The 22,539-nt window shown below is 42.6% G+C and overlaps 2 protein-coding genes across 3 annotated transcripts; both read left to right on the top strand.

The window, feature by feature from the left end:
- The first annotated feature begins 3,558 nt into the window (after nt 1–3,558).
- Nucleotides 3,559–16,427, top strand: mdm1 (Mdm1 nuclear protein). Of its 2 annotated transcripts, none has more exons than XM_020660038.3 (16): nt 3,559–3,811; nt 4,090–4,177; nt 7,360–7,491; nt 7,624–7,782; nt 7,878–7,969; nt 8,043–8,180; nt 8,746–8,907; nt 8,991–9,076; nt 9,153–9,240; nt 13,083–13,315; nt 13,392–13,547; nt 13,764–13,846; nt 13,957–14,015; nt 14,105–14,372; nt 15,367–15,429; nt 15,507–16,427. In XM_020660038.3, exons 1-16 carry the CDS (start codon nt 3,794–3,796, stop codon nt 15,614–15,616), a joined length of 1,935 nt encoding a protein of 644 aa, XP_020515694.2. In that variant the 5' UTR covers nt 3,559–3,793; the 3' UTR covers nt 15,617–16,427. The 2 variants fall into 2 exon arrangements, with proteins under 2 accessions (XP_020515694.2, XP_020515695.2); XM_020660039.3 differs by having other exon boundaries at nt 3,565–3,811; nt 9,198–9,240.
- A 2,527-nt stretch (nt 16,428–18,954) lies between these two features.
- Nucleotides 18,955–20,867, top strand: il22 (interleukin 22). Its single transcript, XM_020660040.3, has 5 exons — nt 18,955–19,252; nt 19,776–19,841; nt 19,935–20,084; nt 20,314–20,373; nt 20,457–20,867. Exons 1-5 carry the CDS (start codon nt 19,067–19,069, stop codon nt 20,571–20,573), a joined length of 579 nt encoding a protein of 192 aa, XP_020515696.1. The 5' UTR covers nt 18,955–19,066; the 3' UTR covers nt 20,574–20,867.
- The last annotated feature ends 1,672 nt before the right edge of the window (nt 20,868–22,539 follow it).

The following is a 22,539-nucleotide window of genomic DNA, read 5'->3' as shown; positions in this document are numbered from 1 at the left end:
AGAATGCTTATGAGACATTTTTAGGGCAATAGCTTTATTTGAACATTTGAAGAATTTAGTTTCTTACATACAAAGATATCTTGCTAGCCTAGCAGCTAATTCCTGTTAGCATTAATAGCACATGTCTAAAGAAGTTGATCATAGCTGTTAGCAAAGGGCTAGCTCCTCGTCTCAATAGGTTTGTTACGGAGCTGTTAAAGTGACATGGACTGAAAAAGATCTGATGATCGATTGGCTAGCTCAAACATCAAATATAAACAGGAGCATTAAGAATCTAGCACTTTGTTTACCTAAATATTGTAGCTGTTGTTGTTTGTTAGCTAAAAGCTAATGCATTACATTTGGTGTATTCTACGGAAGCCCTGAGCAGACATGTGTCCAGACGTTTTATTGAACTCTGTTTCCCCGTGACAGGAGGAACAGCGGGTTGTGTTCTGGAGAAATGAACACAGAAAAGCAGAATTAAAAAAAATGTCCAGACGTCATCTTTGGGCTTCTGTATTAGCAGCGCGGTTAGCTGACTGCTCAGGGCGGACATGTTGCCTTCAGAGAGAGAGTGTGTGTGTGTGTGTGTGTGTGTGTGTGTGTGTGTGCGTGTGTGCGTGTGTGTGTGTGTGTGTGTGTGTGTGTGCGTGTGTGTGTGTGTGTGTGTGTGTGTGCGTGCGTGCGTGAGTGTGTGTGTGTGTGCGTGTGTGTGTGCGTGTGTGTGTGCGTGCGTGTGTGCGCGTGTGTGTGTGTGTGTGTGTGCGTGTGTGCGTGTGCGTGCGTGCGTGTGTGAGGTGAAGCGAAGCAGGCCAGTTTCTGTGATGAACATTTCAGCCCGGGTTGGGCTTTGGGGGGGGGAGGGGAGGGGGAGGGGGGGGAGGGAGGTGTCTGTGTTATTAATCATTTATTACCTGAATATTAATGTTATTAACGAGAGAGGGAGATACTGAATCAGTCCTGTTGGCCAATGTTTCACTTGATGGACATATTTACTCAGAGAGGTCCAAACTTTACTGAAACGTTCAGCCAGTCAAAAACATTTTCTTAAAAAGTAAATCAAAACAAAATGTCATAATTCTCTTTGTGTCACTGAAAGCAGCACGAAGACTTCATATAAAAAGTTGAAGCTGATAAATTGTTACTCAAGGTCCCAACGTTTTCAGAAAGAGGGGTTGTAGTATTTCATGCTAACACTTTAGCATCCGCTGGGTTAAGTGTTAGCAGCCTAAAGCTAACATGTTGAAGTGTCAGCATGTTTATATGTCCATGTCTTTTCTTGAAAAAAAATCCCAGTGTTTCTTTTTGACGGTAGCATGACTGAGGTTGAGACTTACCCGAGGAGGTTGGGCTTGCATCGTAAGCCCCGCCCCATTTTGGGGGCATGGTCTGTTAAGCAGCAGTCACAGGAAGTCTTTGAGTATCTGTCTTCTGTTTTGAAATGTGAGAATGGTCATGTTACTGACGCTGTGTGTTGGACCAGTGACCTCTGTGAGTCCTGCTGTGCACGGTGTTGACACTTCGATACTTTAATGATCCCACGAGTTTAAAAAACGACAAAACAAGTTCTGTAGGAAAGAAATGAATCCATCAAACGCTGCCAATGTATTTGAGCAATTTAGACAGTGTGCTGGAGTTTTTACAAGTTTGATCATTAAAAACAAGAATTTATAATACTGGGCGCATACAACTTCTATTTGTTGTTGCCGTGGTGATGAAACAGATATCGAATATCGTGAGATTGTTACGAGTATCATATCGAAGTTTAAATTCTAGCATCGTGACAACCACACAGTGTTGTACTATCAGGAGCGCCGTCGTACTGCTCTCAGTATTCTGGTTCTCCTTTAGTACGTTCAGTCATGTAGCATGTTGATGTTTCTGTCAGTTCTCAGTCTGACCTCCAGGGGGCGCTGCGACAATTTGCATGCCCATCAATAGCTAACAGGTCAAAGGTCTCTTTGCAGCCGTGGCGAAAGCAGGAAAGATAATATGTGATAAGATTCAAAGTTTGAATTGAACATTTTACAGAACAGACTTCTTAAAACGTCAGGGGCTCACTGCTGCCCCCTGTGGTCGCACGACAGAAGAAAGGTGTTTTCAATTTTTTTTAATGGAGAAAAGATTTAAAAGACGAGGAAATTATTTGTTGCATCTCTTTTTAACATCATTAAGTGTCATGTATGACACTCAAGGTGCAAAGTGTGAATAACTGTGAATGGAGGAGATACAGTCGTCCGTAGATCTGTAAACAGTTTCTATAGGACGTCTTTTGCTGAACGGTTGATGTGAACTAGTCACGGCTGCAGACTGACCTGTGATTGGCCTCCACAGAAAAGGAGGCTGTGGTTGGGATCATCACTGCGAGCTGCAACGTTAATCACACAGACAAAAAGCCATGAAGCTTTGCCAAGGATCGAAAAGTCTTCTGAAATGTGTCGAGCGTTTTGGTTTCCACCGCAGTCCGACAATCTGACGAGCACTTTGTTGGAACGATCAGACGCCTTAACATTCACAGTAGATTCTGGTCGTTGAATATTGGCATATTTGTCACTTTTAATAGAGCTAGCAGTTTCCCTCTGCTTCCAGTCTGTATGCTAAGCTAGGCTATAAACATCCTGGACCTACTGACAGTTTGTGCTTGATTGATCAGTCTGTGGAGTGATGACTGCAGCCACAGCCAAATGCTAACTAAAAAGAATTCATCCACGACAAGAAGAAATGATTTTTTACAGTACTGAGATGAATCTGCTTCTTTTTCTCCGTATGGCATGATGACCAGTGAAATGTAAAAAGAAACCAGTTCAGCCAGTGACGTGTCAGGTTAGAGTCCCAGCTGAGTCGTCACACTTCAGCTGTCAGGAGTTTAAAAACTGATTTGAAAAAGGTCTGAACTGGTTTCTAACAGAACAGAAACCCACAGCAGCAGCAGGAGGAGGGGGAGGGGGAGGGGAGGGGAGGGGGGTGAAGCCAAATGTAAAGTAAAAACTAAAAAGCCTTAAATGAATAAAAGTGGTGCAATTTTGTAACAGCAACCTGCAGCGTGGATTTATTCTGATATTTACATTATAGGGGCATGTCGCCCTCTGGTGGTCATAGCTTAAATTACATCATACACATTCACAGAGAAATACAACAGCAGACACTTTCAAGTATTGATTGATTATTTTGTCCTATATTAATTGTTTTAACGATTTATAGACTAAATGTAGCAGATATTAACATAAACTGCCATGTAAGGAAACTACGGAGGCCCTGAAACCCCAAAAAGTAAACGTTTTTAAGACAGGGGAAACGTTATTGATCCCCCATTGGAGGAAATTAGTTTGTTACAGCAGCTAACACGGGGCAAAAGTAATAATAATAGAACATTAATTATAATATAATATATTTTATAACCCGCCATATTTATCATTTTATATGATTTATAATATTATTTTTTATTTTAGTTTCATAATGTCTAGAAACGTAAGGAGATAATTAATAATGTAGGTCACTAATTTAATTTGTATAAAATAAAATCTAAGGTCGTAAAAAACAAAGAACAGCTTACGTGTGACGTCAGAGGTAAACTGTGTGAATACGCATGCGCAAGACACTCAGCTGCCATGACAACGGCGGCATCTTGTTCCTGTGACTGAAGCTGCGGGGAGGAATGGAGCGGCTGGTTAGCATCGCTTACCAGGTCAGTTAACTGGTTCCACTGGTTCCACTGGTTCCACGACGAACACCAGCTGCTTAACGAACACAGGGGATCGCGTGATGACCGAGCAGTGAGATCTCGCGGTGTTTTGTCTGCGGTGAGAGCGACATGACCGTCCGCTTCAAGGTAATCAACAGGTGTTAGCATTAGCCACAGGTTAGCTTCAACAGACTGGTGCTAAAGTACGTAGCTATATGTCCCAGTAGCTGAATAAGTTATAAACTGGTCGTTACTGGGTTACAGACATGTTTAATAAACCTCTCCCAGTTTACTGGACAGAACCGGAAGTGCAGAGTCTGATAATCCGGATCATCAGTTTCACACTTTGTTTACAGGAAGTCTGATTAATGTGATATTAATGTGAGGACAGAGGGAATAACGTTCTGTTTGTTTGTTTGTTTCAGTGTCAGAGTGAATACCAGAAGAGCTACAGGTCCAGAAGTGTCTCTCCTCAGAGCTGCGCCTGCGCCGGCCTGCGCTCAGCCCACCTGGGTAAGAAGCTGATGACGACAGGAAACAGTTTCACCTGAGACTTTAAATGACTGATTAGACTCTGACCCTTTCTATAATAATGTAATGTAAGATATTATAATATCAAATATAATATAATGTAATATAAAATATAATATCATATAATATAAAATATAATATAATGTAATATAACATAATATCCACAGTTCAGTAGTCAGTACTTTATATAATAATATAATGTAATAATATAATGTAATGTAATGTAATGTAATGTAATGTAATGTAATGTAATGTAATGTAATATAATATAATATAATATAATATAATGTAATGTAATGTAATGTAATGTAATGTAATGTAATGTAATGTAATGTAATATAATATAATATAATATAATATAATATAATATAATATAATATAATATAATATAATATAATATAATATAATATAATGTAATGTAATGTAATATAATATCCACAGTTCAGTAGTCAGTACTTTATATAATAATATAATATAATGTAATGTAATAATATAATATAATATAATATAATGTAATGTAATGTAATAATATAATATAATGTAATGTAATGTAATATAATATCCACAGTTCAGTAGTCAGTACTTTATATAATAATATAATATAATATAATATAATGTAATGTAATGTAATATAATAATATAATATAATATAATATAATGTAATGTAATGTAATATAATATAATATAATATAATATAATGTAATGTAATGTAATGTAATGTAATGTAATGTAATGTAATGTAATGTAATGTAATATAATGTAATGTAATATAATATAATATAATATAATATAATATAATATAATATAATATAATATAATATAATATAATATAATATAATATAATATAATGTAATGTAATATCCACAGTTCAGTAGTCAGTACTTTATATAATAATATAATATAATGTAATGTAATGTAATGTAATGTAATATAATATCCACAGTTCAGTAGTCAGTACTTTATATAATAATATAATATAATGTAATGTAATATAATATAATGTAATGTAATGTAATATAATATAATAATATAATATAATATCCACAGTTCAGTAGTCAGTACTTTATATAATGTAATGTAATGTAATGTAATGTAATGTAATGTAATGTAATATCCACAGTTCAGTAGTCAGTACTTTTCAGTAGGAGTTTCAGTAGACTGAACCCTTGTGGTCATTCATTGGTCATCTTTTGGGTCCACCTCAGTATACTGAATATTTCAGTATGGATACTAACTTCCTGGTTTCATGCAGTATGGATCGGATGCGTGCTTTCAGGAAATGAATTGTATTTTACCCACAATGCTGTGCGAAATTAAACATAAATCGTCACGAGCGTGGATTAATAGAATACATTTTTAATTTAGAATTAAAGTCCCGACTGAAATCACTACTTTAAATTAACAACAGAAAATAAAACAAATATCTGCATTATTATAAAACCTTTCTCCCTCTATTTAAATAATGATGTCACTATTTAAATAATGATGTCACTATTTAAATAATGATGTCACTATTTAAATAATGAGTTCACTATTTAAATAATGATTTCTCTATTTAAATAATGAGTTCACTATTTAAATAATGACGTCACTATTTAAATAATGATGTCTCTATTTAAATAATGATGTCTCTATTTAAATAATGATGTCACTATTTAAATAATGATTTCTCTATTTAAATAATGATGTCACTATTTAAATAATGATTTCTCTATTTAAATAATGATTTCACTATTTAAATAATGATTTCACTATTTAAATAATGAGTTCACTATTTAAATAATGAGTTCACTATTTAAATAATGATGTCTCTATTTAAATAATGATGTCACTATTTAAATAATGATTTCTCTATTTAAATAATGATGTCACTATTTAAATAATGAGTTCACTATTTAAATAATGATTTCACTATTTAAATAATGATTTCACTATTTAAATAATGATGTCTCTATTTAAATAATGATGTCTCTATTTAAATAATGATGTCACTATTTAAATAATGATGTCACTATTTAAATAATGATTTCTCTATTTAAATAATGAGTTCACTATTTAAATAATGATTTCACTATTTAAATAATGATGTCACTATTTAAATAATGAGTTCACCATTTAAATAATGATGTCTCTATTTAAATAATGATGTCACTATTTAAATAATGATTTCTCTATTTAAATAATGATTTCTCTATTTAATTAATCAGTTCACTATTTAAATAATGATGTCTCTATTTAAATAATCAGTTCACTATTTAAATAATGATGTCTCTATTTAAATAATGATGTCTCTATTTAAATAATGATGTCTCTATTTAAATAATCAGTTCACTATTTAAATAATGATGTCTCTATTTAAATAATGATGTCTCTATTTAAATAATGATGTCTCTATTTAAATAATGATGTCTCTATTTAAATAATCAGTTCACTATTTAAATAATGATGTCTCTATTTAAATAATCAGTTCACTATTTAAATAATGATGTCTCTATTTAAATAATGATGTCTCTATTTAAATAATGATTTCTCTATTTAAATAATGATTTCTCTATTTAAATAATGATGTCTCTATTTAAATAATGATGTCACTATTTAAATAATGATTTCTCTATTTAAATAATGATTTCACTATTTAAATAATGATGTCACTATTTAAATAATGATTTCTCTATTTAAATGTGTCTTTATTGGTTTATTTTATATTCTGTATATTACTGTCTTTCATTTGTTCTTTATGTACTGTATGTTATTTAGTTATTTAATCTTTTACTTGATTTACATTGTGATATTGTTTTTTGTTTACCTGACTGCATATGAGCATTACTCTTCTTGAATAAAGATAAACAAAAAAAAACGGGTGAATGCGTTCGGGGGACGTAAATGACATCACTTCTTTATTGAATGAATCAGAAGAAGTAGGAACAAATATCTGCCTACTGAACAGTATACAGCACAGGAGAGAGAGAGAGAGAGAGAGAGAGAGAGAGAGAGAGAGAGAGAGAGAGAGAGACCTCATGGGGTTCAGCCTGACCTCTAAGCTGTCTGCGTCCTTAGAAAATGATTTCTGAACACTTGATTGTGTGAAATGTCCGTCAAACAGAATCTGATCTGGATTCTATAAACGACAGACTCAGATGTTATTTGTCTCGTCCTCGTCTCAGGTATCAGCAGAGAACCAGGTCTCCAGCGGCGGAAGAAGCCAGGTGGTCTGGCTCAATCCTGCAGCTCTCTCCTCTGTCCCCCACAATCACAGCTGACCACTGAAGCACTTAAAACAACAGCTCCCCCTGCTGGTAGGGAGTCTTCTGTTTGTATCAGCTGTGTTTCATGAAGCTCTTATTTTACAAATCATTTCAATTAAATGTCAGTCAGATATTATGTTTTATAGTTAATAAGATATTCTTTTAATGTCTCCCTCTCTGCAGCCTCCAGGAGTCGTTCCGCCCACGGGAGGGAGTCTTCTCTTCAGCCCAAACCTTCAGCACCTCCGGATTCTGCTGCTGCAGAGCCTAAGACTCCTGCAGGACCCCGACCTGCTGCAGACCCTGAACCCTCAGTGGACCCAGAAGCTGCTGATAAACCTGGTTAGTCTGCATCATGTTGCTACATCAGGGCTTAAAAGGTCTCTCTGAATTTGGACCCTTCATTCTGAGCTGTAACGTTGTGAATGTCTTTTCAGCGCAGCCCCGCCTCCCCAAACCTGACAGCCAATCACAACAGAGCCAACCTCTGACAGCAGCAGTTGATGGACAGCTGTCATCGAACAACGAGGTGAGCCGAAACACTAAAAGCTGTAAACTGATTCAGAGTCTCTTTTAAAATCTAACTTCTGACTCTGTCACAGGTCCTGAGGGCTTTGCGGGGGAGGGCAGGGCTGAGGTCAGGAGGTCAAAGGTCAGGAGGTCATCGGTCAGAGTACCACAGACAGTTCAGCTGGAAGAAACCTACAGCTGCTGCTTCACCGCTACTGACTGCAGAACAGGTACTCCATCACCTTACACACCGAAATACTACAAAATGTTCCCCTCACTATCTGATCATTAAGGAAACATGCAGCAGCCAGTATGTCCTCCTTCTGACTTTTGAAAAATGGAGAGAGGTTAGAACACAGAAAGGTTTACAGACCCATGCAGAGCTGGATAAACACTGAAGCTTCAGAGTCCACCACATGGTGACCTGAGTGAGCATCCACTCTAGAGAGAGGGGGGGAGACAGCTCTCTATGATGTTTAGAATTTAGACTGCAGTACACATTTTAAACACTAGGGGTCAGAGTTACATACTGCTCCTTTATTGTCTGGTCCAAGTTTTAATCATCATATCTCACAAAAGCCTTTTGCCAGGTTTTGTTTTGTCTTATTAAATATTTATTAGTGTCATTTGTGTGAAGGTTTCTAACAAATGAAAGTAGATTTTAGTTTGTCTTGACCTGAAGCACTTTGGACTACATGTTCTGTAGATATAATACAAACACAACATGTAGTTCATCAGTGTGTCCACCAGAGGGAGGTAGAGTAACAACAGAAGTTTGACACCCACCCCCCGCAGGTGCTTTACTCCAGCAGCAGGTCTGTGCCCCCCTTTAAGAAGAATCCTGTCACCGTGGAAACAGAGTACCGGCGCAGCTTCCAGGGTGTTGCTCCGCCCACTAGACCCCGCCTTCGGAAACACCTGGAACATGAGCGGGTCCCCCTGTTCCACACACACATGGTACACACACACACACACACACACACACACACACACACACAGCCTCTGACAGCTCTCTCACTCTGAGCTGTTTTTATCTGCAGAACAACAAAAAGAGGAGGGAAGAGAAGAAGCTCCGCCCCTCCCCCGTGAAGGCTGATGCCACGCCCCCTCCTCCTCGGGTACACAGGTGTGTTTCTGTGTGTGTGCGTCTTTGTTCTGTGTGATGTTTGTTACATGTGTGACGGTGTGTGTCTGTCTGACAGGAGTTTCACAGAATATGAGTCCAGCTTTCGTTCTCCTCTCTACAGGATCCCGGAGGAGGGCGGAGCCTCAGACGGTGACGCCCCTCAGGTCAGGCTCTCTGCTTGTTAAACGTGCATCATGACGTCTTTCATAATGAGCTCATGTTTGAAGCTACAGGTCACATTGAAGGGGGTCTCAGAGGACAGAACAAACAACTAGCTGTGGGAGGGGCTACTGCCCTTTGTGATGTCATGAAGGGAAAAGATGGAGAGGATGGACTTTTCTCATCATTGGGGGGTTTGTAGACTAGAGACACATGCTACACACACACACACACACACACACAGACACACACACACACACACACACACACACAGACACACACACACACACACACACACACAGACACAGACACACACACACACACACACACACACAGACACACACACACACACACACACGCACACACACAGACACACACACACAGACACACACACACACACACAGACACAGACACACACACAGACACAGACACACACACACACACACAGACACACACACACACACACACACACACACACACACACACACACACACACACACACACACACAGACACACACACACACACACAGACACAGACACAGACACAGACACAGACACAGACACACACACGCACACACACAGACACACACACACAGACAGACACAGGCTGAAATAAAAAATGGAGCAGCAGTGATGGAGAGATGTCAGAGTTAGGGGCTGCCCACATGAGCCGGGGGGGGGGGGGGGGTACCTTTCCAGCTAGCAGACCAATTTCCAGATTTGGTCCTCTTTGGGAATTGAACTGTGTGTGTGTGTGTGTGTGTGTGTGTGTGTGTGTGTGTGTGTGTGTGTGTGTGTGTGTGTGTGTGTGTGTGTGTGTGTGTGTGTGTGTGTGTGTGTGTGTGTGTGTGTGTGTGTGTGTGTGTGTGTGTGTGTGTGTGTGTGTGTTCCCTGCATAGAGAATTCTTAGCGCCAAAAGAAAAAAAAGACGATTCAAATCAAATCTTCTCTGAATGTTACAAATATGAAAACATCAAACGACTGTTGAACAATCAGAACTTAAACACGACGTCTCTGACTTCCAGCAGTCATCTCTCCTCTCATGTGGCTCGCTCTGGATAGTCAGCTGATTGACTGTTTGTTTCTTTTGGCTCCGCTGACACCCACAGGCTAAATGAGGTTGATTTTCAGCTTGGTGAGTTCATTTCAAAGAGTAATGCTCTTCATGGTGCATATTTATCCCAACAGTGTTAAAACTAAACCACGCATGATGAAGCTGCAGCTACTTGTCTCTGCTCCTCTGCTGTCTGCAGACGGGTCATCATCCAGATGATCTGTGATTATTTGACATAATACCTTAACTCAAAAAAATATACTTAAACAAATGTGTATTTAAAAACGAAAACACAATTTAAAAGATGGTGAAATGAACTGAGGATGTGACCCCCCCTCTCCCAATCTCATTACATACCACTCCTCCCGTTTCACTGTTGCAATAAAAAAAATCTTGACCAGATTTAATTTAGGTTTCAGTAACTTAATCATAATGATAATATTATTTATAAAATGGTCAGAAATAACAGGAACCCCCCAAAGGCCCATTGTGTGTGTGTGTGTGTGTGTGTGTGTGTGTGTGTGTGTGTGTGTGTGTGTGTGTGTGTGTGTGTGTGTGTGTGTGTGTGTGTGTGTGTGTGTGTGTGTGTGTGTGTGTGTGTGTGTGTGTGTGTGTGTGTGTGTGTGTGTGTGTGTGTGTGTGTGTGTGTGTGTGTGTGTGTGTGTGTGTTGCTGATGGAAAACCTGAGTACAGACAGTCAGCACTGAAAACCACAGAGCTTCATTTCAGGGAAACATGTCAGTGTTAGTCATAGATACACACACACACACACACACACACACACACACACACACACACACACACACACACACACACACAGGTAGGTTCCCACCAGTCTTAAGGAAAGTGTTTCTTTGAGGGGGAGGGGCGTCGCTGCATCTGCAAGACAAAAGTTTTTTTTATTTTCCACCTTCAATCTGCTGATTTTAGAGAAATCAGTTCATCTGCAAAAACATCAAAGAGATCAACAATAAAGCTGAAGCTTCAACCCTCATCAGGTTAGAGACATGTGAGCGTCTCCAGAGAACATTTTAAAACACTTCAGGAGCTGAAAAGTGACGAGAAGCTGAACAAACTGTAAACGTGTGTTTCATGTCAAGACACCAACAAATCTCTCTCTAACCAAACAGCCTCGGAGCACAGATTCACTCCTTCACCACAACGTTTTTTATTTTCAGATTTAGAAACAACGTTCAGGATTTTGTTCTGGAGAACGTGAGAAAAAGTTTTAAAACATCAGAAAGAGATCTCACATCACAGCGTCTCTGCACTGACTACATGTTTGTTTTAGAAGTGAATTTAAGATGATGGCCGTGCACCCCCTTATGAGCCCACCAGAGCCCTCAGGTCTCCTGGTCGTGGTCTTTTAATTGTTCCAAATGTCCAAACTAAAACCTACGGTGAGGCATCTTTTTATTACCCCCCCCCCCTCGTCTGTTTAACAGTTTACCACGAGAAACTTTTTGAAAAGTAGAGCTTTTAACTGAATCTCATTTCATCTGGTTTTATTACAACCTCCCGTGTTTCCTCATTTAGAATAAATGTTTCCTCAGTTCCTGTTCTTAGTTATTTTGACCTTGGATTGTGGGGGAGGGGTGGGGGAGGGGGTCATGTTGATGTAAAGCACTTTGGGAAACATTTGTTGTATGAAAAGTGCTTTCCAAATAAAGTTTGATTGACTGATGATAAAACATGTACACAGGTCGACTGTTGGTCTGGAGCGTGTTGGTTAACTTTCAGTCTCTGTTGAGGATTTGTAAAGAGATTCAGTTTGTGGTCGGTGGTGGGGGGGGCTGTCAGCTGACGTCAGAGGAAACACTCAGCTTTACTGACAGTCAGAGGACGGAGCTGCAGCGTCAGGATCTCTGCAGGCCTGAGGTTAGCTCTGCAGAACAGAGCAGGGGTTATCCGGGTTAGGCTCCGCCCCGGGTCAGGGTCAGGGCCAGGTTACCGCCGGATTTACCAGAATCTACAACAATCAAAAAAAACATCAACGCTGATTCAACAGAAGGATAGTTTAATGATTGGTTGATAAATCTGACCTACCTTTGAAGAACACTTCTCATAACTCTGAAACATTCAGGCTGCGTTACAGTTCTCAGTGTGCAGATTTAAAACCTGACTTTGGACTTACAGATTTATTTTGAGTCCTTGAAGAATGAAGCGTAGAAGATGTGCAAAAAATCGATTTAGATTCTTATCTTCTGAGAGTTTAAATTGATTCATAACTTCCTAAAATCGATGAATTGTTGTCAGAGCAGCCAGCACTTCAACATAGCACATTGCCTTTAATGTCTAATTCAGAAAATGTGTGCTCAAACAGGCTGTTTGGAGATTCTCCCTTCATGACATCACAAAGGGCAGTAGCCCCTCCCCCAGGTGGGTGACACTCCCACAGCTAGGTGTTTGTTCTGCCCTCTGAGTCAGCCTTCTCACCGTAAACAATAGGACATGGAGAGAGAAAGCACTGAGTACACCCAAGACCTTCCAGAGAGGGGGCGTGGTCAGACACAGCTCATTTACATATTTAAAGGTACAGACACAGAAACAGCCTGTTCTGAGCAGGGCTGAAATAGAGGGGTTTATAGACATGATCAAATACAGGATCAGAGTGGATTTAGAACAAGAAACTTCACACACATGTTGGAGAGGAGCTCTGAGACTTATTTACACTGAAGAAGAGGAGGAGGATATGAGACCTTCCTTAGTTTCACCTCTAACATGATTCCTCATGAGACTTTCTGTCTGTCTCTGTTTGGTCTTAAAGATTTCCTCCCTGTGTTTACTCTTCAGGTGACTGAGTTGAGGCAGAAGGCTTTGTCGTACCGTCAGCGAGCCTGGGGAGCTCATTTCTCCAGAGATCACCTGAGCCAGCTGCGGTCCGAACACACCGCTCTGTGGGAGCCGACAGACACCACCACAGACTCTAATAGTGACCCGCCCAGTCCCCCCTGCCCGATGTCTGAGTCCCACCCTGATGCAGACAATTGCGGCTCGTCCCGTGTGGAGGCTCTGGACCTGATCAGGTGAGAGACTGAGCGCTCAGAGGGAAAACACATCATGTGAACGCTGAATCCTGAGTGTCTGTCTCTGGTGTTTCAGTTGCTCCAGTAACTCCAGTAAAAGATCTTCTGTTGTGGGTTCAGGAGAAACACAACACACAAACAAAAACACACAAACAGAAGCACACACACCCCCGAGTCCTGCTGCTGAGAGACGCACGGCCTGGAGAGAAGAAGAGGAGGAGGACGCTGACGAGTAAGTTCATCTCCACAGATCAGTCCAACATCAAACAGGTGTGTGTGTTTGTTCATGTGTGTGTGTGTGTGTGTGTGTGTGTGTGTGTGTGTGTGTGTGTGTGTGTGTGTGTGTGTGTGTGTGTGTGTGTGTGTGTGTGTGTGTGTGTGTGTGTGTGTGTGTGTGTGTGTGTGTGTGTGTGTGTGTGTGTGTGTGTGTGTGTGTGTGTGTGTGTAGAGAGGAGGGACGGTTACCGACTCCCAGGCTGAAGCTGCTTCCTGTTCAGAGGACTCACCATGACCTCACCACTCCCTCCACAGGTAACACACAAAGTGTCTTCGTTAAGACCATTAAGACCATTAAGACCATTTGTACAACAAGGAGGAAAACAAGCACCACTGTTGACCTCCAGTCTTTGTTTGTCCTCTAGGTGGCGCTCTTCTGGTGGGGAAAGTGAAAGGCGCCGATGGATCATCTCCCCACAAACAGGTGATTCACTTTCTTCTTAGTTTGGTAAAATAAGTTAAATCATAAATCATGGTATTTGATTTCATAACTTTGATGTCATTGGTGTATAGAGGTCTGTTTCAGCTGTTTCCATGGCAGCGGGGGCGGAGACTGCAGTCAGCGTGCTGGACAAACCAAAGGAGGTGTGGTCAGAGAATAGCCCCTCCCACCATGCTTCATTGGGTCCCTCCCCTGAGCACAGACCAGCTGCCAGTCCTCCCTCTAAACCAATCAAATCAAAGCTAACACCAGTATCCTCTGCAGCCCCGCCCCCTCTAGTCCCGCCCCCTATGCACGGTATCCATGGCACCCTGAGACATCCAGACTTTCAACACAACGGTGAGTTCAACAACAAAAAATATTTACTTTGTTTTTTGATGATCACTGATCAGTTCTCTCACCTGTGTCTGCCCTCACCTGTGTGTCTGCCCTCACCTGTGTGTCTGCCCTCACCTGTGTGTCTGCCCTCACCTGTGTCTGTCCTCACCTGTGTGTCTGTCCTCACCTGTGTGTCTGTCCTCACCTGTGTGTCTGCCCTCACCTGTGTCTGTCCTCACCTGTGTGTCTGCCCTCACCTGTGTGTCTGCCCTCACCTGTGTGTCTGCCCTCACCTGTGTCTGTCCTCACCTGTGTGTCTGCCCTCACCTGTGTCTGTCCTCACCTGAGTGTCTGCCCTCACCTGTGTGTCTGCCCTCACCTGTGTCTGTCCTCACCTGTGTGTCTGCCCTCACCTGTGTCTGTCCTCACCTGTGTGTCTGTCCTCACCTGTGTGTCTGTCCTCACCTGTGTGTCTGTCCTCACCTGTGTGTCTGCCCTCACCTGTGTGTCTGCCCTCACCTGTGTGTCTGCCCTCACCTGTGTCTGTCCTCACCTGTGTGTCTGCCCTCACCTGTGTGTCTGTCCTCACCTGTGTGTCTGCCCTCACCTGTGTCTGTCCTCACCTGTGTGTCTGCCCTCACCTGTGTCTGTCCTCACCTGTGTGTCTGCCCTCACCTGTGTGTCTGTCCTCACCTGTGTGTCTGCCCTCACCTGTGTGTCTGTCCTCACCTGTGTGTCTGACCTCACCTCACCTGTGTGTCTGACCTCACCTGTGTCTGTCCTCACCTGTGTGTCTGTCCTCACCTGTGTGTCTGACCTCACCTCACCTGTGTGTCTGTCCTCACCTGTGTGTCTGACCTCACCTGTGTGTCTGACCTCACCTGTGTGTCTGTCCTCACCTGTGTGTCTGACCTCACCTCACCTGTGTGTCTGTCCTCACCTGTGTGTCTGACCTCACCTGTGTGTCTGTCCTCACCTGTGTCTGATTATTACTCTCTCACCTGTGCGTACTCAGGTGAGCTGGGTTCAAGGTTCAGAGAGCGCCCGTGTTCAGGTGGAGGCTGCTGCTCAGATGAAGGTACTTATTTTAAAAACTAAAATCTTTTGTCATCAATTTATTAAAAATAAAATTAAAATCATCCTCCCGTTTCCTAGACGACCGGCTGTCTGTGATGTCGTGGCGCTCTGCTGCCTCCTGCTCCATGGCGTCGGCCGTGTTGGAGCGCGCTCAGAAGAGACGGGAGAACTTCTGGGGGAAGAGATGACCTCTGACCTCCTGACCAGATCACAGCTGTTACCATGGAAACAATCGTGTTAGTCCATCACTGTTGTACCATGATTAGTCAGAATGATGTTTTTTTATAGAGTTATTTAAATCACTGATGATCGTTTCTATTCTGCAGCTCGTGAAGGTTTAATTTTGTGTATTTATTTTGAAAGATTGTTTGAGTTCCGTTAAGACTGAAGGAGGTTAAAGGTCATCACATGAGGAGACTCAGAACAGATCCTCCATTATCTCATCATGCTTACACGGCAAGATCTGAAATCATGACTCATCACGATGTTACTAAGTTATCGTGCCCGGCGAAGGAACGCACCACCTTATGTGACCTCATGTGACCTCATGCGACCTCACGTGACCTCATGCGACCTCATGTGACCTCGTGACCTCGGGTGACCTAATGTGACCTCATGTGACCTCTGGAGCTGCAGGTTAAATGTGTGATTCTAAAGCTTTGTGTAGAAAAACAAACGTCTGAAGAGACAACATATGTCGTCTGTTCTTCAGTGAGAGGTCAGAGGTCAGATTGAAACTGTCAGACGTGTTTCAGGTGTCCGGCTCACCTGTACGGGTTGCATCTTGCCGCCAGTCGCCATGACTACAGTCCACTTATTACTTGTCTCTCGGGGTTGTTGTCATCACACACGACTTCCTCCCATGATGTAATCGTGCTGTAATCTGATGGTCTGTGCTGCTGTAAATCTGATGAGATGAGATCTTTGTTTGTTTGTTATGAGCTCTTTACCTGTAACATCTGTAATGTTGCTGTTTAATAAATGAAATCTTCAAACACAGTCTGAGCTTCACTGAGTTACAAGATCAAAACAAGAACCGCTTTGTGTTTCATGTCAGCAGAAATCAAAATGTTTACCATCAGTCAGAAGATACCCGGGGTCCAGTTTGTTTCCTGATAAAGTTTTTCATGTTTTAACTAATCCAGACACTTCTGACTTTAAATACACACGAGCGAGCTGACGTCACACACGGAGACCACCTGTCGTCTCAGATCACCTGACCACAGGTGACCCTGTATGCTGTGTAAACATTTAAATACACGGTCGGTCATGTATGAACCGCTGAGCTGTGAATTTCCCCCATCAGGATGCAAAGGGCAGAACAAACAAAGCACACAGAGTGGGCGTGGCCTCTAGAGATATTCATGTTTGAAGCCTGAGTGACATTATGTGTTCCTGCAGGGGGCGCTGGAGTCCCCCTGAACAAACCCTGTTCAGCTCGAGTTACGCTTCATAATGACATCTTTTCTTTCTTGTTTTTTAATTGAGGTGATAAAAACTTCCCAGAGTCTTTGTCTGATGGAAATCTTCCTCTCAGCGTCGTTATGAAATCTTTTCTTGGACTTCTGTCCAAACTTCCAGCGGCTGGGCTCAGCTCTTCTTCGGTTATTTCCCTCTTCTTTGTGAACTCTCGTGTTCCACTGTCCACGCTGTCATGACTCATGGCGGTGATGTCACACCTGATTTGATGACTTTACACAAACAAATCAATAAATGAGTGTGTGAGTGAGTTTAGAAAGTGCTGCTGCAGACTGAAAAACAGGGTCAGGTTAAACCAAGACGGGACGAGTGAGTGGATTCTGATGACATGGTGTGGTTAGTAAGAAGGTTTTGTTATGTCAGCGTCTCGGTGGGAGGAGCCTTTAGTCTCAGGGATTAACGCACCGAGCACAATATGGACAACAACCCACCTGGGCCACTCGATCCTCCACATCACACAAGGAAAACCCAAACAGGAAAAACCATGGGTGGAAAATACGGCAGTGAAAAGAATCAAAAGAGAGGAAACTGGGCTTTTCTGTGTTTGCACCAATCAGACGGCAGAGTGGGCGTTTGGATGGCCTCACACGGGCCGATATTAATACTTTATTATTGTTTGAGTAATGGAGACGGAGCGGACGCTTTGAGTGTCCCGCTCTGTTATGGGATCTATTCTGGGCCCCTTTTCATTCTGTGATACGTTGGAGCCGATCCTGTTACATAATCCTTCTGGATTCAGTTTAAAAGCAACAATAGGTTGATTTCATAGCACTGTAAACAGGGGGGGCAGACTTTTTGGATTAGGGGGCCCAGCTGGGGCTATGACTTGTGCAGGGGTGGCCTGTAGTTTGTGTTCACGCATTTATTAACCCTTTCTAACCCTAACCCTAACCCAAACAGCCAATTATTGTGAAGGATTTAAGAAGTGTACAATCCTGCAGTTCCTGGAGTGTCCACTAGAGGCTGGCTGCAGAGGCACAGGAAGTCACATACACACCCATTCTAAAAAGCCTGTTTTTACAGCAGAGATGAACATGTTTACAGCCTGGTTCAAAAAACCAAATAGGTGTGATTAGCTCATGTCTGGATGGACACACACTGTACGGGGGGTGAATGTTTTGATGACTCATCAGTTTTGATTTGATGAAGGATAAGAGTTATTCACAATAAGGCGTGTAGCTGACCTGATTGACAGGTGGGCGCGGTGTAACGGTTTGTCAGGAGGTTTAAAACCCGCCTCAGCTCCAGCTCTCAGCCTGTCGTTAGGTTGACTGAAAGTTAGACTGAGACAGCATTTCCAGCATGGAGACCGCCATCGATGGGACTCCAGCGCCCCCTGCAGGAACAGACGGGGGACAAGACTTATTAATGAAGTTTTCCATATTGGTTTTAATTTATCTTTAGGTAACTTTTGTTATCAGATGGATTTTGTAAATAAAGACTGAGATTGATGGCGATGTACGTTAATAACTTGTTCATGACCATGAAGCTCACTGTAAAACTCATGATGTCATTAAAGGGTCTAAAATCTATTTCCTGTTTCCAGACTTTATCTGCTGCTCGTTACAGGTTCTGTTGTTTTTTTTACAGAGGGAAGTTAATGCAACAAACGAGAACTTCCAGTTTGACACACACACACACACACACACACACACACACACACACACACACACACACACACACACACACACAGTACTAGGAAAGAGGAAATGACATCACTGGAGAAGTAAACAATTTAAATGCTTTTTGAGCAAATATTATTAATCGTCGTCGTCACACTTTGACTGACACTTCATTTCCTCTTCATGTGAGTGACAGTAAACACAGGTTGCAAAAACTCAGCACTGACCTGTATAAGTGTGTGTGTGTGTGTGTGTGTGTGTGTGTGTGTGTGTGTGTGTGTGTGTGTCTTGGGGTTTTTTGGATGGTTACCTGTCCTATATTCTGTGTGGAGGGGGCGGAGGGTTGATGTGTATAAAGAGACGGGCGCAGTGAGGTCTTCACAGCAGCGTCCTCTGACAGGTGATGACAAACAAACAGATTCTTTCAAACATTTTGATTCTTGTTTGTTTTTTTAAGCTTCTAAACTTCTCGTCTCTCTCCTGCAGGTCACATCTCCTGAACCTCAACAGATTAACGTCACTCGTCCACCAGAAACCATGAAGACCTTCTCCGCCTCACTCGCCTCCTTCCTGCGTCCCGCCACTGCCGTGATGCTGCTTCTCCTGCCACTGCTTCTGATTGGCTGGGCTGAGCAGGCCGTGGCGCACCCCGTCAGCAAGGCGCTCAGCCCGCCGCTGCACAGCCCAGAGACGTACGACATGGTCCACAAAGTGGCCCAACATGTGAGTCATCTTTTTTTAAAAAGAGAAGAGAACGTGTTCATCGCCCGTCACGGCGTGCAGCAGAAACAACGAGAGCGTTCTTTAATATCGTTTTCACTCACCACAGTGAAGACTTTAGATTAGTCATAAAACACGTTCTTCTTTTGTAACCTTGTGTTTTTGAATAAATCAGTCGATGAAGTGACGTGCTGTGAAACATCAGGTCGTGTCCTCGTGGTCGCTGCACGAGGACGTTAAAGCTTTGATGAGAGACATTATTTGAACCGTATTCTCAGCGATCAGAAAAACACTCCAACATGACCTTCACATGTTCCTCCACAGAAAGAAGGCGGGGCTTAAAGCAGACTTGTTTCTGACCTCGAGGTTGCGTCTTTTTTTTTTGTTTAACGAGCGCTGTTTGTGTGAAAACATCGTTCAGGGTTTAAACTTCACCTGGAGTGAGACGTTCAGGTCTTTGAGTCCAGCAGAAGTTCAGACGGGCTTCGTGCGGATGTTTGAAGTTAATCATGTCGTTCTTCTTCAGGCTCAGAGTTTACAGACGGAGGACGACTCCAGCGTCAGACTGATTCCACGTGTCAACACTAACGAGGTGAGAGTCCGTCACGCTCCTCGTGCACTGAAAGTCTCAACCGTTAGCAGAGCCTTTGAAAACAATATGCTGACCCCCCTCCCCTCCCCCCAGGACCACCTGAAGATCTGCTGCCTCCACGCCAACATCCTGGACTTCTACCTGAACAACATCCTGCGTCACCACCAAAACGCTCACCCCCGCATGAACCAGCTGGAGACGGACCTGAGCCGGGTCAGCCTGGACCTGCAGAACCAAGGCTGTGTGAGTAGACCGTTAGCTTAGCTTAGCATAAAGACTTGAAACAAAGGGAAACAGCTAGCCTGGTTTTAACAAATGGCTCTGAAGCGCTTTTATGACACGTTGAGTTTCAGAGTGGAGGAAGCGCCCCACACACACACACACACACACACACACACACACACACACACACACACACACACACACACACACACACAGATATGCTAACCTGCGCCCCCGTTTGTCTCTTCAGAATGTGACTCACTATCACGACCATCATCACGCCGTGGAGTTCGTCAAGAAGCTCAAGAAGGTCAGTTTGAAAACAACAACACCCCCCTCCCCCCCACCCCCCGACAGCTGTGTGTTTCTAACCTCTCTCTCTGTCGGTTTCAGATGGAGGGCGGGCGAGGAATCATCAAAGCTGTGGGGGAGATCGACATCCTGTTCACCTACCTGCAGGACTTCTGCGTCGTGCCTCAGAACGCCTCAGAACGTGCCACAGCCGCCTAACGACGCCGTCCAGTTTTCTACACAACGTGCTTTTTACCACATTTATCACCAGCTTTGCTACTTTTATTTATTGATTTATTTATTCAATAAATAAATATTTATTTATTTAAATTTGAACCCCTAAGGTATTTATGAGGACTGATTGAAGTATTTATTTGAACTACTGAGCGGCGAGGCCTCAGGTGTTGATCGGGTTGCCATCTTTATGGCGTTTTTTATTTTACATGTTGAATATGGCGTTCACACTCCGGCTGCTGAGATTCATTTGAGAATAAAGATCAGTTTGAATTTCTACCTCGGCTCTTGTTTCTCTTCTTGTGTCGTCTGGAGGTTAAGGAACTGATTTTAAAAACAACATGTATTACATTATTATTTCTGCCTGCACCAATCAAACAAATCTGAACGTCCAAAGTCACAGTTCTGCAATCTGCACGCTGAAAACTGAGAGCTGCTGCTGTAACACACTGAATGCTGCATTTCAACACAAGTCACACATCTGGCAAACAGCCAATTATTGTGAAGGATTTGAGAAGTGTAAAATCCTGCAGTTCCTGGAGTGTCCAGTAGAGGCTGGCTGCAGAAGCTCAGGAAGTCACATACACACCCATTCTAAAAAGCCTGTTTTTACAGCAGAGACGAACATGTTTACAGCCTGGTTCAAAAAACCAAATAGGTGTGATTAGCTCATGTCTCGATGGACACACACTGTACGGGGGGGTGAATGTTTTGATGACTCATCAGTTTTGATTTGATGAAGGATAAGAGTTATTCACAATGAGGCGTGTAGCTGACTTGATTGACAGGTGGGCGCGGTGTAACCAGGTATAAGAGGTGTGTGAGATCAGCAGACTGGTTGGTGTGTTTGAGTCACTTTAGAGGAGAAGGCTTTCAATCAAGTTCTGGTGTTTTCTGTCTGGAGACGATATTCAGTGACAGTGATTGGAGAGGTTTTTGTTCTTTTTGAGTAAACACCTGGTCGACCATCCTCTCCGCTCACGCTGCCCTTCATCCAGACGAACATCGAGTGATGATGACCTCGGAGTGAAGAAGCATGTGTGCAGAGAGCTCAAACAATAAAAACACTTTTTAGAGTCACTGTAGAGGAGGAAACATGAGAAGGGTCCTTCTCCTGTGCCCTAAAATAAAGTCAGGCTGCAGTCTTCTCTAAGGAGCCTTTGAAGGGTCCTAAACGAGGAGATGCATCTAAATGTTTACTAAGAGCAGAAACGCACAGGGCATCATTCACCGGGCGTTCTGAACTTTGATTTTAATTGCAGAATGAGCAACTTTTTGATCCAGCAGATGGCGCTCTTGAGCACCAGCATGAAATACACAAGGGGAGGAGTCGGCCATCCCGTCACTGTAAACAAGGCTCTGACAACAACATGAGAACAGGAAATAACTCCGGCCTTCTCTCTGCTCTACTGGACGCTTAATGTTCAGAGAGGATGTGTGTGTGTTTGTGTGTGTGTGTGTGTGTGTGTGTGTGTGTGTGTGTGTGTGTGTGTGTGTGTGTGTGTGTGTGTGTGTGTGTGTGTGTGTGTGTGTGTCTGTGTGGGTGGGTGTGTTGAGTCATCTTGCCCTTTAGGATCTCTAACGTGGGTTACTCCGAGCCGTCTGAACCCGTCGACCTGTTTCTGAATACACCACACGAATATAATTCCCTTATGTGGATGTTTGACTTTTCATTTCACATCATGATTCTCTGTTGTCATGGGAACGTCACACTCGCGTAAACAATAAGTAAACACGTTAGTGCAGTGTTACCTCTGATGATCGAAGAAGAAATAACCTTCCACCACACAAAGTAGTCCCCTCTGTACCTCCATCCTCTGTACCTCCATCCTCTGCACCTCCATCCTCTGCACCTCCATTCTCTGCACCTCCATCCTCTGTACCTCCATCCTCTGCACCTCCATCCTCTGCACCTCCATTCTCTGCACCTCCATCCTCTGTACCTCCATCC

Source organism: Labrus bergylta, chromosome 23, assembly GCF_963930695.1.
Source record: "Labrus bergylta chromosome 23, fLabBer1.1, whole genome shotgun sequence".
Classification (NCBI taxonomy): Eukaryota; Metazoa; Chordata; class Actinopteri; order Labriformes; family Labridae; genus Labrus; species Labrus bergylta.
Note: the sequence above shows the minus strand (reverse complement) of the source record. Positions and strands in the feature narration are given on the sequence as shown.

Coding starts and splice junctions, on each gene's coding strand:
- mdm1 (XM_020660038.3), top strand. Junction 7,970..8,042: donor AGCTGTCATCGAACAACGAG/GTGAGCCGAAAC, acceptor ACTCTGTCACAG/GTCCTGAGGGCTTTGCGGGG. Junction 8,181..8,745: donor CGCTACTGACTGCAGAACAG/GTACTCCATCAC, acceptor CACCCCCCGCAG/GTGCTTTACTCCAGCAGCAG.
- il22 (XM_020660040.3), top strand. CDS start 19,067: ATGAAGACCTTCTCCGCCTCACTCGCCTCCTTCCTGCGTCCCGCCACT. Junction 19,842..19,934: donor CACGTGTCAACACTAACGAG/GTGAGAGTCCGT, acceptor CCCTCCCCCCAG/GACCACCTGAAGATCTGCTG. Junction 20,374..20,456: donor TCGTCAAGAAGCTCAAGAAG/GTCAGTTTGAAA, acceptor TGTCGGTTTCAG/ATGGAGGGCGGGCGAGGAAT.